The sequence below is a fragment of the Molothrus aeneus genome, chromosome 3 (genome assembly GCF_037042795.1).
Source record: "Molothrus aeneus isolate 106 chromosome 3, BPBGC_Maene_1.0, whole genome shotgun sequence".
In the NCBI taxonomy this organism is placed as follows: domain Eukaryota; kingdom Metazoa; phylum Chordata; class Aves; order Passeriformes; family Icteridae; genus Molothrus; species Molothrus aeneus.
In genome coordinates this window covers 47537091-47554756 of record NC_089648.1, presented here as the reverse complement: position 1 = coordinate 47554756, position 17666 = coordinate 47537091, and the positions used below count along the sequence as shown (strand labels likewise).

The 17666-nt window shown below is 39.6% G+C and overlaps 1 protein-coding gene across 2 annotated transcripts in view; it reads right to left on the bottom strand.

The window, feature by feature from the left end:
- Positions 1-16891, bottom strand: part of EPM2A (EPM2A glucan phosphatase, laforin) — a 34996-nt gene extending 18105 nt beyond the window's left edge. Inside the window, exons 1-2 of one of the 2 annotated variants that reach the window (XM_066546843.1) lie at positions 16630-16891; positions 4755-4929 (exon numbers count right to left, since the gene is read on the bottom strand). In XM_066546843.1, the coding sequence (XP_066402940.1) occupies positions 4755-4929; positions 16630-16891 (437 nt within the window). Of the gene's footprint in view, positions 1-4754; positions 4930-16302; positions 16576-16629 lie in introns of those variants that run through there. The other variant, XM_066546844.1, reaches the window with a different exon arrangement.
- Between the last annotated feature and the right edge of the window lie 775 nt (positions 16892-17666).

Genomic DNA, 17666 nt, shown 5'->3' with positions numbered 1-17666 from the left:
TGATTTGAAATCCATTTTCTTCACAACAGAGGCTAGTAAAAGCATTTCCCAGCTCCAGCTGGGGGTGATGTAGAAAAAATGAAGACACACAAAGGACAAAAAATAGAATTAACCTTTGAACCATTCTATAAAAGGTAATTCCCATTGGTAAGGAAACAATAGTTCCAATTCATATTAGTGTCAGACTATAGCTCAGTACAATAAAACAATTCAAAGCAGTAGTCAGATACCATAGTTTATGGGATAAACATATCAAAAAAATGTGCCTTCGAATATTTTCATTACTTAATGTACAAAATGAGCAGATAACTTCACAGTTAGAACTCCAAGTACTGAAATCAAAGGGTGAACTCTTATTGATGTTAAGTCCTTTTGATCGGGACTATTTTACTAGAATACAATCAATGAATTTTGTTCCAGAGCTCATTATTTCTTATTCTTTTCTCTAATATCACAAGTATTCTTTAGGCACAGGGGACAGTTAGCTCTCAGCCTTTAATGTTAATTATGGTAATCTCTGTAGACATCATCACCTTTTCTCTTAATTAATGATGGAGGCATAAAATATCAGTGCAGCTTTCTATTATGGTAGCACATGTCACTGCACTCTAGGGGGTTTTTGTGACAGCTTACTATTTGAAGCCTTTTTTACAATTCAGTAATAAAAAATAGCTAAGAATTATATTTAAAACAGAAAGGCATTTTATTTTGTGAATGAGTTACAACCAGTAAAAAGAGGAATTAAAGACTAAAAAAAAAGTGCTCTCTCTTGTATCTTTTTCAAAGGCAATTCCAATTTCATACTGAACCAAATATACTCAACCAAGTTCTTTTTTACCACCTAATTAAAGATGCATATCAATCAAGTAAATGCTCATTTTTCCCATAGAAAGAAATTCTGTGCTCCATCAGCAAAATACTGCTCTAGCGCCTCCAAAAGGTAAAAAAGAAGCATTTCCATTTTGCCCTGGATCATTCTTCATTCACTTACCTATCCACATTAACATTTACAATGAAGCAGGGACACACATCTTATGTGACTCTCCTGATCATTTGCATTCAACACCTAACTTAGGTTATAACCTATATTACTGGCAGTGTTGTAGGAAACTGTCTCACCAACAAGCCACAAAGCATTTGTACATACTACATCATAAATTGTGTTTCATTTGCAACCATTGAGAAACAAAAATAGTATTTCCAAGCATGGGAGTAAATTTTATTTTATCGTTACCTTAATTTTGTCTTAGGGAAAAAAACCATTGATGATAGCAACACATTTGTCAAATTCCCAATCACTCCATAAACATGAAATATTAGTATTTAATAGCATATATGTATGTGTATATATTTGAAATGCAAAAAAGGTACTAAAGAAACCCATGCCTCAAAAAAATGTTGTCAGGACCCATGGCTACTCTCATGTAGTGGCTCCCCTGACTGTGGATTGCTAATTGGGTATTTTCTGCCAAAATGTTTAACAGCCATACAATACCACAGTTAAAGAGGTTGTTGTCTGAGGAATTCACTTACACATTCCAGTTTATCTGCATTTTACATGCAAAGCATGTAAAAATTATTTTTCTTTGTCAGATTTAAGAAGTATGACTCACAAAAAGCACACACCTAAAATTAGTCTAGAAACAGGAAACTAACTAGATGGCTTTTCCTATCAGAGATATTAATTTCCATAGCACCTAATTCTGTCATCAAGCATCATTGTCTTCAACATATTATTTAAGGATTTTGTAATTTCAGGTGTAATTCCCTCTCTTGCTCTTATGTAATGCCTTTCTTCCGAGAAATGCAGATGTTTTTATATAAATAATAAGGTATATTACATCTACGAATTAGGAACTTCTGCCGTTCACAGATGGAACTGAAACAGAGATAATGTGGCCCAGATTCACAAATTTTCTGAAGTCATCTACCCTCAGAAAATATTACAATAATTCTAATTTACTTTGGAAAATTACTTCATCCTAAGTGAACTCTTCATCCTAAGTGAACTCTCCTACAATTTGAAGCCATCTTATTGCAGTAATATCTAACACAAAAGAGAAACTGATTGTTTTGGTTTGGCTTTTTTTTTTTTTCCTGAATCAGATTTTGGTTAAAGGTGTCATTACATCTCCAAAGTGAATATTAATGCCATAAAGGTATCAGTCATGACTCCTAGCTGTGGGAAAGCTCCATTTCACATTTACAAGAAATTAGTTCAACTCCTGCTCTGCTAAAAAACCACATTATATATTCTCCTACCCGAATGACCAACACAAAATGAGTTCTCTAAATATAAGTTTAAATGTAAGTTCACTAAATTATGAGAGATGCATCTACATCAAATAAGAAAAATCTGATTCCTCAGAGCACTGTTGTCAGCCTCCGCATAGTGCAAAATTGGTTTTGGCTCCAGCCAGAGGCAGGCTCTTCTCATCCTGCTGCAACCCAGTTAAAGCAGAAGCTCATGTTTTATGAAGAAGCAAGATGGCAACAAAGCTCAGAGCAATTGTTTCTAATTGTGATTCAACAGAGGATAAATAAAATCAGTCACAAGGCTCATGTGGGAACCTCCTTTGACAGAGGAAAACCTTCTTTTCTCATTAATTCACGCATGGCGGCCCTGTTAAGTGGAGCAACATAGAGGATGGGCTCACATTAAAAGCTATCATTCATAAATCACGTCTTTCCAGACTCCACCACTGTGAAGATCATACAAGGGGTGACAGGACTCAGAATTTGTGGTCATAATGCTCCTTGCAGCACTGCTGCCTTTAGTACAGCATGGAAAAAGGTAATCTTAGCTGGAAAACCATGATCTGATCATACTCTGATGAGAGTCAGAAAAATCAGAAGGATTGACTTTTTGCTTCCGTTTGAGTTTGGTTTTGCTTTGGGGAGAATGGGGGGTATATGGGTATTTTAAAAAATTTGTATTAATCTTCATAGTACTCTTCTGAATTAATAAATCCATTGCAAAATAAAGGCATTTTCATCAACTCACTTCAGCTGCTCTGCCAACAACAACAAAAAAATCTAAAATAGATTTTTATTTTTGGGCTGCTTTGTTATAACCAGCAGAATGGTGAATCTGCCCCCAGCTGTTAGTAATTAAAAAAAACATTTAAGGCTGCATATCTTCAAAGTATTAGAAATAATTATGTGACAGGACTTTACAGAGTACGCTTGCTTAATATAGCTCAAAGAAATGAGATAAGAGTTACTAAGATGTACATATAAGGTTGCCTTTCAATGAAGATATGTGTGTGAGAGAAGGGAATGAAGGAGAAGACCTTCATCTGCAAAAGACTACACAGCCCAGAAAATTTTCTTCAGATATCCTCTAGCAGAATCTGCAGCTCTTTACCTGATCTTTGAAACACATAGTCATGTAGATAAGGCAGCATTAAATGGATCACTGCTGCCTCTGGAAAGGAAGATAAGTTAGCCTTTGGTACTTAGATATTCACTTTCTGACAGCTGTTCTTCTTTCTCAAGAAATGTCTCTGCCAAGCAAAGATTACTTGGGATTGACAAGTCTGTGCTTTGGAATAAACAAGTTCTTTACTCTGATAGGATGTTGGAAACAGATGTTTAAGATCCACATAACACTTTAGACTATCAGGCATTCTATATAACTTGAGGGGGTCTCAGGGAAAAGGTCCCTCTAATACCTACATGTGCCTGACAGTGTTTATGAATCCCTGCTATTCCAAAAGATACCAAGGGGAAGAAATCTTTCCCTCTTACACTGTAAGTCTAATGAGGAAAAGACAATTCTCCTTCCTACTCTGTGAGAGGGTGGAGATAAAGAGCACAAAGAGGAGACACCATGGTGAGGTTGGTGTAGCTGTTGAAGTGGTCTGGAGAAATTCACACAAAACAATGCTACGGCCTAATGAAAGTACAAGGTGGTTTGATTTCTTAAAAAAAAGAATACACATCCCTTTGGGATAACTAACTGTTCTGTAATGCATGTGGCATATTAGGACTGCCAGCATTCACACAACTATTATCAAAACTTCCTGCTGTATCAATTGGCTGGAGATAGGGAAAAAAGCTACATAGGGTCCCAAATTCCTCAGTGCACTTTGCTAACCTCCAGTGCTCATCCTGTTGCTCCAAATACAGCCTGTGCTTCATCTGCAGCCCTAAAGGCTGGGTGCCCTCCTCAACCTTTACTGTCTCCTTATGCAAGCCAGGATGCTTCACCAGTGGGACAGTGGACTCAAGTGAGCACTATGGAATACAAACATTTTAAGGTTTGTCTAAGTTTTAATATTTTGTTAAATACATGCCCAGAAGCAGATGTCATCAAAAGTTGCTGTCATTAATTGCAGTGGCTGCCACACAAGAGTGACAACATGTCACCAGTAAACTCTAGTGCTGGATTATATTATTTTTGTTTCTCAGGACAAGTTCTTCAGTAAAAATGTCCCAAACCAAACACATAAGATACATGCAATTTTACACATGTATATAGACAAGCATTTGAAACTGATTATCTAGAAATTGGCACAAAACTTTTTCAGATGTGATGCAATGTAACAGACACATACAGGGTACAGGTATCCTTGAATTTAGGATCTGCTAAACTGACATTTAATTGCAAAGACATGATGAATCTTTGTTAAAGTTTACTGTTACATACATACAAACACTCCTTACTTCAAATGCAGTTTTCAGATATGCCAGTTCAGATTTTTTGTTTCTGTAACATTTGACACCAGCCAAGATCTGCACATTTCTTTTACCTGGAGTAATGGATAGCTTGATGTCCTGCAATATTGAAATAGAAATCGGTTGTGTGTTTCATCTCATCAGTATGTCCAGAGACTTCAATCCAGTGTGCTATTGGGAGGCAGTAAACTCCATCTACTATGTTGCTCTGGTTGTAAACACAACTTCGATCATGATGGGGCCCACTGCCTAGAACAGAAGAAAGGACAGGTGCAGGTTGTGTGTCTGGATAATCTTCAAAAAAACCCAGAACTGTAGGGAGACTTGAACTGAGCATTCAAGGCCAGGAGTGGCGTTTCCTGCTTCTTCAAACTGCATTATTAGCAACTGAAGTAGTGGCAACAGAAGCACTGCAACAAAGCAAATATTTAGCATTAAAATAAAATTTTGTAGATTATTTTAAAAATATATTTTAATTTATTGGTTATTTTAAAACCCCCACAATATTAAAAACTCCTAAATCACTTACAATGTAAGAATAATTAATTTCATTTAAGTTCCTCATTTGATGTCTCACAGTATGTGACCTCAGTGTTTAATACTCTTGCTCAGTGACCTCTCCCAAGGGTATCAATCTTGCTGTGTCTCACACATGCCATGGCAGCCTGACCTTGGTTCAGGCTGACTTCTAAGAAAGTTGCGCAGATATGGGAAAGACCTCAGAGAAAGTTCAGAGGACAGCCATGCATGCTCAGAAAGGAAAAACCACCAAAAAAGGTAGGACTGGTGACACAGGATTTGTTACCAGCTTAAGGATTCAAGAGGAAAAATATCAAGGTGGAAAGGCATCAAAGCCCAAAGAAGGTGGCAGCAATGTAGAAACAAGGCAGACTTGTTTAAAGGGGGAAAGATTTCCTCTTCCACCTCATTCACAGCTGCCTGGCCAGCAAAGACTCATCAGATTCCTGTTGCAGACCAGACACATTTGGATATCTAGCCAAGGAGTTCATTAAACCTTCTCTGTCTTTTATGTTTGTGGACCAATAGACACTCACTCTGTTATCTTCAAATGCATGTCTTACTTTGAGAGTCTGTTCATACCTAGTAGAAGCTGCCCAAAGTGACCCATGGAGTCACAATTGCAGTGGTGAATGACCACAACTACCTTAAATGGCCTAGTTTAAAGCAAGATTTTTTTTTCTTATGATTTTCCACCAATATTTATTGCCTCTTCTTCTTCTACAGCAATAGTGTGAGCTTTAGTCAGAAAACATGTTTTTAATCCCAGTTGCTTACCAGAGTAAGCAACTTGAATTGAAATGGGTCGCATCATCAATCAAAGGTTATCTAGCCTCCAAAAATACAGTACATGTACATTCTCCCCCCAGCACCATCTTTACATACTTATTGTAATACTAATTGCCATGTAGGAATAATTATCGTGCAGATCAGAAGTGACTTAGTCTATGGCTTGCTTAAGCCTGTTACACTTATACATTATTAATGATGTTAAAACATTTCTGAGAAAAATTATGCCCAAAGGAATATCTTCAATTTCCCATTGCACGTAAATGCATGACCAATTTTCAATCACTACAGTTAGGGAAATTTGCTAGAGCAACAGCATTTTGGGAGATGTATTAATACAATGATTAGAGAGTAAGAATAACATTTAAGAGGAAAGCTCAAACCATCTCCTTATTTCCAGATGACATGCAGGCCATTTTATCATAATTGTGAAATATTATTATTTACCAAAATGAAAAATAAAATATGAGGCGGAAAACTATTTTCTCTTTCACATTGCTGAGCAATCATGCATCACATAGTTTTTGATTATTTTGATTATAAATAAGGTAAGCAAGATCAGTCAAGTTTCAGAAGCTACAAATCTCACCACTATATTTTTATTTCACATTTCTGATTGTTTATATATTCTTACCACTTTTAACCAATACAAGAAGACAACAGCATACATCAACAAATACAACAGTGTAACAAAATTTATGGATGCTTATGACATTTAATTAATGACTTCATGCATGCAGCCACAAACAGCACACCTTGCCTTCCCCATTCTAGTCTCCAACAACTGTTTGTAGCCATGCACATCACTGTGGCCATGTCCTGCCATCTCAAGGCTGTGTCTGATCCTGACCCCCACACGCCCACGGGCCCATGTCCTGCCCCAGGCTCAGCCTGTCCCCAGGGAGATGCCTGATGCTCAGGGCTGGGGCTGCCCTCATTCTCCTGGCTGCCGGCTCCTGACTGCCAATCCCATGGGGTGTCCCTGCAGTCCCCAGGGAGCTGCCAGCCCTCACTGTGCCCTGGCAGTTTTAAACCATGGCTTTTTTGCTACTCCCAGCCCTGTGTTTCCTTGTACACAGGTACCCACCATGTGCTTCTTACTGCCCCATTTCCAATTGCTGCTGCTTGAGGTGAATGCACTTCTGCCACCTGCCAGTTTTACAGTTCATCATCCTTCTCCTTCTCCAGCTTTAATTCTTGTCCCTTTTTTGCTTTCCTTCCTTCTCTATGACCTTCCTCCTCCCTGCCTTTTTAAGTGCTGCAACCTCCTTGCCTTGTAACCTTACCACCTTCACCATCATTAATTCCCCTAAATAGCCTAAAACCACATATGGAAACAGGGCCAAGAGTAAGTTGCCACGAGATGTTTATTTTATTTGTTCCTTCAAACAGGTTTGGTCAAATCTCATTCTGAAACAATTTCTTCTGTAATAAATATTTATCACAGTTGATTTTTGTGCACCACTGAGCCTCAGCCTTCCCACTGTGGCCTACAGACAAACCTGAATCTCAAAAAGTATGGTTCTGATTTGCCTTTAATAATCAGGTAAACAGTAGCAGCTTGCATTCATATCAGATTTCATAAGAAATGCCTAGTTCTTTACTACTCCTTATGTTAGATACTGATCTATGAATTAAACAACTTTCCTACTGAAGTAAGACATCTGTGCAACAGAATGTATATCAACATATTTTCAACATATACATATATATTCACACGTGATATAGCTTCATACAGGAAGGAAAGAGTGCGGCCATCTTCAATAAATACTAATTGGGGGAACAGTATGATCAAAGTGGACTGTCTTCAGAAAGACTTCTTAAGGGAATTATGGAAATCTGCAATTACCAAAAAAGATCAGGTTTCACTACGCAGGTAATATCCACATGATTACACAAGTGCTTCTCACCAGAGTTTGCTTCAATATGCATTTAACAAGGAAGTTTCAAAATGAGAAAAAATTATTTTTTCAGTCCACATCATGTTTCTGCTAGCACAGAACCTGTGCTCAGGAATTTCACCGTATTTTGGATGCCATAAGACAACAACGCAATTTTTATACTATTTCAACTTTTCTGTTTCTAGGGACAATAGTAAGGCCTAGAACATCAAATGTTCCATTCATCTTTGAAAAAAAGGAAAAGAAACACAAATGTCCTTTGAGAAAGGGCTCACACAATAGCAAACACATGGTTTTACAGCTAAACCCATTTCTACATCAGTATTTTTCTTCATCTTGTTTTTATTCGTATTCCAAGTGGAAAAACACAGGTTTAATTATTTATCATTGGGAAGCAATGATAAATACACAGTCATCTGAAAACATGTAAAATTCAACCATAAAAAGAGGTAAGTTAAATATTTGAATAGTACTGATCTTCCCATTAATTGATCATGTTGGCTTTCCTAATTAAAGAAGAAAAGCATTTTGGTAGAGTTTATTAGAATATACAGGTCCTAGTTTAACTTCTAGGATAGCATTTTATTTCCTTTAATAAGGTCCATTTTTTTTTAATTTAAAACCCATCTTTGTGAGTCTTCACAGCAAAAGTGCTCATCTGAAAGAGAAAGATTAAAATAAGTTTCTAGGCATTAAATTATAAAGTTTTTAATTGCTTTTGCACTGGTTGATCTGTACTGCAGATGGTTTTGTGCAGAATCCACTGACATAGGGAATTGCCAGAGAGCAAAGCAACCAAGTAGCCCCACTTACAGCTCAAGCCTCAGAGAGGGGTGCTTGAAAATCAGCAGGACTGCAGTTTATGGCTCCTTGTTTAATGCATATGAAGGATGCTCAAAGGAGCATAAGATGTGGCAGTACAAATAACTAAACAAAAGAATAAAACCAACGATCTCCATATAACTGATAAATAGCACTGGTAAAAGGAGGAGACCTGAATGAAGCAAAGGAAAACTTTGGTTTTGATCTTCCTTGGGCAGGGAAGTTGGGCCAGACAACCCACTGTGGTCCTTTGCAACCTGATTAATTCTGTGATTCTGTGAAAACCAGAAGCAGGTATAGGAAGTGACACAAGATGTGCAAAGATCTAGGACTGAAAAAAGGTAAGCAGAGACTAGAAGAGGATGTTCTGAAATTCATTCTAATGAGCCACAACCATGAAACACAAAAGCCTGCAGTTACTATTTTATTACAGCTGTACTGCAGGCATGAAAGAAGTATAATTCAACAGTCTGCCAACAGCACAGACCCATCTTGACACAGAAAAGAACTGCACACAGATTGCAGAGAGTGGAGAAATTACCAGCTTGATCTTAAAAGATAAACAAAATATGGGTCAATGAAATTTCTTATCACCATTAAAGAGTGGTGAACAAAAAACACATCAATAAATGAAAAAGATGAGATTGCCTCTCCCACCGTCTCTGCAGAGCTCTTTGCTGCAAATCTCTGCTCAGCCACTGCTCTCCCATTTACCAGCTTGTTGCACACCTTGCTCCAAGATTAAATTTTTTCTATTCTGTGTTATGTAAGGGAAGGTATGCAGGAACTACAGGGCACAACTGCAGCCATAAAGGTACTGTGTATCGCATCCCTGCCTTAGCCTGACCCTAAAACACAGATATGCAACTTCCAAACCCAAGTAAGGTAAGGGTGTTTCTCAGTTCACTGCTACCTCTTTAAAAACCACAGGGCTACCTAGATAACCTTAGAGAAACATATTAACTAACTAACCAACCCAAACGACAAGCAGCCAGGCAATTTTGAGATCACCTACTTACAAATCAGTCAGAGGACAGACTAACTCCTATAATCTTTGTCGTAAGTTTTGCATGAACCAGCACACTTTCAGTGTCAATTCAAAATTTTAACTAGGTCTAAATACTTTAAGTAATTCCATTTGTATCAAATTAGGTCCTTTAACAAGGTAAATGAGTATCTTAAGTTCATGCTTAGAAATTCGCCTGGAAGAGTTTAATATTATAAGCACTCTGGGGGCAGATAAACAGGGAGGCGTCAAGGAATAAAAGACTTTTATAAAAAAAATAGTAGTAGAACAGAAAGTAAAGAAAACATTTTTTAAAAAAATCTCAAAAATAAAGCATTTAAAAAAATAAGTTTTTGCTAGCTTCCTTACCTTTTATACCAAAATTACAATGAAGAAAAGTCTCAAATTGTATTTTGGATACAAGTTTCAGTTATCTGAATGTGCTACTGCAGTCTTGTTATCACACATCACTCAAACTGAACTTCCTTCAGTACACTCACAATATTCAAATTTACTTACCTTCACACCAGATTCTGTCACAAAAGTCTCCCTGCTGCCTGTGAACAAAATTCAATCTCTGATGTTTTGAAATAGGATCTGTCTCAATCTTGCCAAGACTGAATTGCTATTGATTGTTAAAAACCAGAGGTGGGGGCGGTTCCCCTCATTGAAACTGAGCGAGGTCAAGTTTTTGAGAGTTGAAGTCGGCCACAGGCTCTGGAGTCCCACTTTCCTCAAGTCTCAGCAAAGCCCTCAGCAGCAGCCCTTTGTTTTAACAGCTCTGACAAATATCTCCAATTCTGTATGCCATGTACGAAGCCTTACCCTTATGCCTAAGAAAAGCATACTTTGATTTTTAATGCTATTTTTTTCTGCTGTCAGCAAACCATCTTCCCCTTAAATTCTGTAAGTGGCAGATGAATTTATTGTATTATTTAAATACCTAGTATTAATGTAAGACAAAATTGTTAATTTGTCACACCTAGTTAAGTAACTCCTTCTTAACTGGTCTGATTTTCAGAAATGTTTCCTTGCATTTGCAAGCCAAGAAGGGATACCCAAAAAGCAGAAAACCAGGTGCACCATGCATCACATGTTTATATTCTATCAGACTTAAAGCAGACTTTTCAATTTCCCTTTTGGTAGAGCTGCTATATAAAACCATGGAAACAAGTTCTAATTCTATTAAAATCCAGGCTGAATTTAAGACTTTTTAGTCTATTTATTTATCCTAAGAAAATTATTTGATGGAATTCCATTTTGAAATTATGCCTGAATTAAAACTAAATGGTTTATAAGAAAGCCATTCTCAACACTTAATGCTATTCATCACCAAGGTTTTTCTTTCTTTTTCTTTTTTTCATCAGATATACGAAAATCAGAATTTTCAAAGGCAACTGTCAAAAATATGTTTTCTTTCTCTCTGTAGTTCTGCTCAGACCCAGGTGTTTTTCAGTGGGAACTTCTATTGTAGTAAGAGATTTTAACCAAATGCCAGACTTAATAATGAAGTCAGAGAAAAGCAACTTACTCATGTATAAGACAGTTTCTTTTCTGACAGATGGTAGAAATAGCACTACAGGAAATACAGATGAGAGAATAATGGCTGATAGCAACAAAATGTATAATCTAATACTATCTTCCCATTTGCTTTGACACTGTTTACTGTACTGTCTACTACTGATTGCTACTTTCTGTCATACCAGAAGCATAGGCAGGAAATGAGCTGCATCAAAATAGCAACCACAGCAATACTTTAAACGAAAGATCATCCCAGTTACTTATCACTTCCCATTCTTGCCATTCAAAATAAGTTGCTGAGCCCTACTGCATGCTACCACCACTTGGAAGTGAGGGACAGGAAAAATGGTAAATACAGGATTTGCATGAACAATGCATTTATTGTAAATTTGCTATTATAACCGCAAAGGCTTTAATTAGACTCTCACAGAAATCAGAACTGGACCCTGATTATCTCTGTGGGTAGGAAAATATACATGCCTGCCAAACCAGAGAGTATGTATTCGCAAGTAGATGTATTTATTTTTATTCTTGTAATTTTGCAGTTTCACATTGGCCACTCTGCGTTGTTTTATTGATGTCTGGTTGTCTGCCCAGTATAAGCTGGTTAATGCTGATAAGCAGACAGAAAGTAATGAGAATCTTGATGCCATTTAATTATACAAAAATGCATGCTATGTTTAAGTCTTGAGGGGGTTGAAGAACAAAACACAAGGAGTTACTGCACTTTGTAACCAAAGTTTTCCTCCATTCCTTAAGGAAGTATTGGGTTGAAGAATTCAAAGTTATCCACTCGTTAAGTTTTGTCACATCTGAAAGGTGCTAAGGTATCTAGCACGGTTCAGAAAGCAACAGCCTTGCAGGAATAAAATGCCTATGATGCACAATTATTCAACTATCACATAGCTTGTGCTTTATGTCCATTTCTAGTCACCACCTACTTCAGAACTGGGATTGGGAAAATAAGTAAAATTTGGGATAATTTTCAAAAGCAGAACAGATTACACTAAATACTAATGCAACATGCAAGTAGCCGCAAGACGCTGGGCAGCCGCTGGCTATACACAGGGAATATGGCACCACCCAGTGGGAAGAGCACCACATGAAACATCTGCACTAAAAGAGCCATGAAGAAATGTAACTCTTCAGGGTTCACTGGGGGTTTTTTGTTGGGCTTCGTTTTGTTTATTTCTTTTAATAATGGAATTGCTTTTGGAGGAAAAAAAAAGAAAAGAAACCATGGATCTCAGTTACAGAAACATTGTATCCAACTGTACTTCCTAGAATGGCCTCAAAAGAATTTTTATTTTGCATATCCTGCTATGGCTTAGCCCCAAGCATTTTTCATTCTGTTACAATCTCTCCACTACAAATGACAACTAGATCTTACCTTCCCATACAGCCTTAGAAGAATCCCCTCTTTTTAATTAAGAAGTTACACCATTTTTATTCAAAGAGCTGAGGCCAAAAGTCAGATTGCTTTAAGTTTCAACACACTTTAAAAATGAAATTTTAATGTGCTTAATTATCACCAATGTTTTCAATCAATCAGGTGTTCAACCTTTGAAACATATTATTAGAATTTACTTCTGATATTTTCACTGATTGTATTAAAATGATGTGAAAACCTTTATTACTCCATAAATTTACTGATCTTTTGGTTTATTACAAACAGGCTCACAGAAGCGTGAACTGAAAATGTTGTAAGGCCAACATACCACAGGCTGAACAACGTAATTGTTTCCAAAATGCACTGTATTGTATCATTTGTTTTGTTTTGCAAACAAGACACCTCCTTTTCTCTCCTTCTCCCAAAACTAGAGATGGGGTTTTTTTGGAAAGATTAAGGCTCTGCTCACCTGAACAAATTACTAGAATATAGGCTGACCCTGCTTTGGAGCTTTCACTGGTCATTCTGTATCTGGCAAGCTTTGAGCAAGCTCCTTCTACACCAAATTAAGAGCTACATGAAAATCACAGAATAGCAGAATGGTTTGGGCTGGAAGTGGCCTTCAAGAGCATCCAGTTCCAAGCTTCCCACCTCTTCCCCAGGCAGAGACAAGTTTCAGTAGACCAGGTTGCTCAAGGCCCCTTCCAACCTGGCCTTCAACCCTTCAAGGAAGGGGCATCCACAGCTTCTCTGGGCAACAAAGGATCAATACTACAACACAAGCTTATGTAGGTTCTACAAGCTTATGTAGGTTTTGTATAAAATTTATTTTTCCCCTTCCCAGAAATACAACATATCAGCTGACTGTATTCCATCATCTCCAAATACAGTTTGGGGCATACCTCCAGTAAATTCCCTGTCCTTTTATGCAGCATGTTTCTTGATTAGCACCTACAGTTTATTTAGATGAAAGTAAGGGCATAAAGGTACAGGTGAGTGTTTCATCATAAACTCACAAAAACAAACTCAAGCGTAAGTTTCATCTTGTATTTATTTAGTTTTGACAGTATGCACAAATACTTTTAGTTTCCAAGCTGAGAGATGTGAAGTCCAGTTCTGAAGAATCAACATCAAAAACAAAGTACACAAACAGACACAGGTGCAGCTGGGAGTAAAAAAGGTACATACATTAATTTAGGCTTTTTTCTAAACCTATTCCCAGATTCTAAAGCTCAGCACAACCAACCTCTTTCCACAGATACCTCAGCATATCACAAACCCTCCTGGATAGGAGGCTTCAGCTTTCACAGTAGGTAAGCAAGTACCAACCCTGAAGAAACCCCACACAGCTCATGTGACCTGAGCCAGAAACACTCAATGGCTTTAAGTGACAGGTTCTGGGTGCAGACCAGTAACATCTCCCTGGGACAGCAGGGTCAAGTCTCTGATCCTTCAGGAGCACAGGGGAGTCTCATCTCCCACTTCATCCTCCTAGGGAGGGGGATTGTTCCCTCAAGGCACATGTAGCAACCCAGCAAATCCTGCACAGGCCAAGCCTTGCCTGAAAGCTTCCTACCAAAAGCCACAGAGCACTGGTCTGTGACTTTGACTCCTCTAGCTCACAGAAATAACTACCCCCACTTTTCTCTTTCAGTCTTCTCACTGTATTGGAATGGCTGCAATTTGTACTCAAAATACATGATACAGTAGGTATCATACTATCATAAAAACAATATGCACTGCCAGTGGAATTCTCACACATATACATGTCTTAAGAAAAAAGCTGAAGTAATTTTCTTAAATACAGCACATGATTTCAACATCCCATATATGTAAACATCTGACATCCATAACTAGACTGATATCCATGGACTACAGTTTCTCTGGTTACAGATGGATGCCTCTACTCATAAACTTAGAGCAAGTATCATTCTGCACTTTCCTCTATCCCTCATAAACATGTCTTCAAAATTGCAGATGTTCTGCAAGTGCTAAGTGTTTCCCAAAGCCCATTTTAATTCTAAACATGCAGAATACTAAAGAGACAACGCACAGCATTTGTTTAGCACAAAAAAACCCTGATCTTTTCTTTGAGAAGGGAGTTGTCTTTTCAAGTTGTGATTTTTACAATAATAAACAGATGACAGCCAAACTGTCATTGATCAACAGTTATAAAAAACCAAAAAAACGAAAAAACATTAAAACAAATTAGATTAAAAAGAACTGCAAGATTGCTTAGTTATTGGATAAGAAAACATCCTTAGGCTCTCTTCATGTAATACATGATGAACAATAAATTTAAAAGTTTAAGCAAATTTGTGCCTTCCTGTAAATATCAACTGAGGAAAAAATTGTTGATATGAATGGCTAATTAAAAAACTCTTCTGCATTTAGATGATATGCCCACTTGCTTTCTATCATTCCTGCAAGGCTGAAACTGAGCTCAAACGCCTGAGCATTCACAATGACAAGAACAAAATGCCAGCCAGGTTAATCCTAAAACTGCAAATCTGCCAAAACACAGTATGTTTACTACTCTGACTACATTTCCTAAACGTGCTCCCTAGAACAGACAGTAATTTGAGCTACCACTACTCCCAAACCAGAAAATAACCATCAACCTTACAAGTGCTGACTCTCTGTAGTTATTCTCCATTATTTCTATAAAATTCTAATTATTTCTAATTCTACTATTATTTCTATAATTGCAGGGTGGGGACTGCTTTATATACCAGTATCATTGTCATATTATGTACAACTTGGCACCTTCAAAGAGACCCAATTCTGCTTCCTTGGACAGATGTAAAGATTTTTATTCCATAAATTCACTTTTCCTGCAATTCTGGAAAAGAAAAACATGGTTAAAACAGGCAGAATATACTATTTGTTTTTAGCTGCTAAACAAAACAATTACTATTGTATGATGTACATAGTCCTTTATGATGTAAACTTCTGTGAATGTAGCATTAACACAAAGTCTTTTCTTAGCATAAAGAAGAACAAACAAATGCAACAGTTATGACAACATGCATGTTTTAGTCTACATGACAGAAAGGCAGTTCAAAAGTGTGGTATGTATTCTTAAAACGGGTGAAGAGCAACTGCTCTACAACGTGTTATTTTGGTACATGGATTATTATGCTATGAGTTAAAAAATGCCCTCACAAATTACCAAGCAAGCTGTCTTCCTTTCACTAGGTCAGATCATTCCTCAGGAGGTATATTTAGAGTTTTATTTGACTCAACAGACGATTGTCTGAGTGTTCTCTTGTATTTAAGATACTTCAATGTACTAGAACAGCACATGGAAACTGACTAATTATTCAACATTTAAAAACACACAGCAGGAGGAAACCACGCTGCAAGTACTACTGAAATAGCAAGAAGACTGGAAAAGCTGTAATTGAACTTCACCCTGTGTTTTTCTTTAAGAAATCACACTAGTAAAATTTATGAGCCTGAAAATGCCATCATGACATTTCACCCTAGCAAAATAAAATAACCCACACCATAGTGCATACTAGGAGATCCAAATTTCTTTACTTCTGGGGAAAGAAAAAAAACAAAAACAAAAAAAAACCAAACAAACAAACAAAAAAACCCAAAACATCATGACAATGGATGCTTAAAGTAAGGGGAGGAAAATGAAACTCTTTCAAATAACTTTTACCAACCTAGAATGGCAGCCTCCTTCTGCATTCACCCGCCTCCATCACACGGTTAAAAACCATTTTTGTTTGCGAGAACCCGCGTCACGCCACGGCAGCCTGGGCGGCTCTACCTGCAAGCACAGCTCCGGCCACCGCCGTGCCCCAGAGCACCGGCAGTTCGGGCTCAGGCACGGCCCGGCCGGGACAGCCCCCGGCGGCGCCAGGGGCGGGCAGCAGCCAGAGCCAGAGCCAGAGCCAACCCTCGGGAGAGCCTCGCACCGCCCCTCCGGGCAGGCCGGCACGTCCTTGCGGCCGGGCATGCGAGGGACGGCGCGGGGTCCCCTCCGTTACCTTCCCAGAGGAAGTGGCCGCCCTCCCGCCGCAGGAACTTGTACCAGAAGGGGCTGGCGGCGTCCTCGTCCGGCAGCGCCACCTCCGCCAGCCACAGAGCGGGCTCCTGGGCGGGCAGCGGGGCGCTCGGCCGCGCCCGCCTCATGGGCACGGCGCGCCGCGGGTCCCACTCGCCCAGCTCCGGCCGCGACCCGGCCACCAGCAGCTGCGCGCCGCCCTCCGTCACCCGGGCGGGCAGCACCACGCCGAAGCGGAACAGCATTTTACTGCCGCACAAAGAGCGGGCTTTATCGAGGAGCTCTGCTATCGCTGCGGCACGGCCCGCAGCAGAGCCGCCGCTGGGAGGCCGCCCGGGCCCGCCCTTCCGCCGGGGCTGGGGGCCGGACACCAGCCCTGCCCCTGCCACCGGCCCTGCCCCTGTCCCTGCCTCGGACACCGGCCCTGCCCCGGACACCGGCCCTGCCCCTGTCCCTGTCCCTGCCCCGGGCACTGCCCCGGACACCGGCCCTGCCCCTGTCTCTGTCCCTGCCCCGGACACCGGCCCTGCCCCGGACACCGGCCCTGCCCCTTCCCTGCCCCGGACACCGCCCCGGGCACCGGCCCTGCCCCTTGCGGGTCCCGAGCGGCGGCTCCGTCGGTCGGGGCTGTTCTCGGTGCGGTTGTTCCCAGCGCTCGGCTGCCGCCCGCACGTAGCCGAGGGAGCTTCCCCTCCGACAGTAGCGGCGGGGAGTTCAAACAACGCCGACCCTCGATCGCCTCCTGAAGCGGGGAGGGAAAATCCTCTCCGCAGCTAAACGCTGGCTCTCCTGGTTGCCAAAGGCTACGCGTCACGTATGGTGACTTTAACAAGGATTATTGCTGCGTTAAAGGAAGCCATTGCAATTACTCCCAAGAGCCCAGGCTTAATTTAGCGCAGCAAAAACATCATTGAAAATTGCCATATTTGCAGCTACAAACAAGGACTGGCTGCAAATAAAGCTTTAGTGTTCATGATGTTTATGTCTTCCCCGCTGACAGCCAGCCAGTCGTGGTGAGAA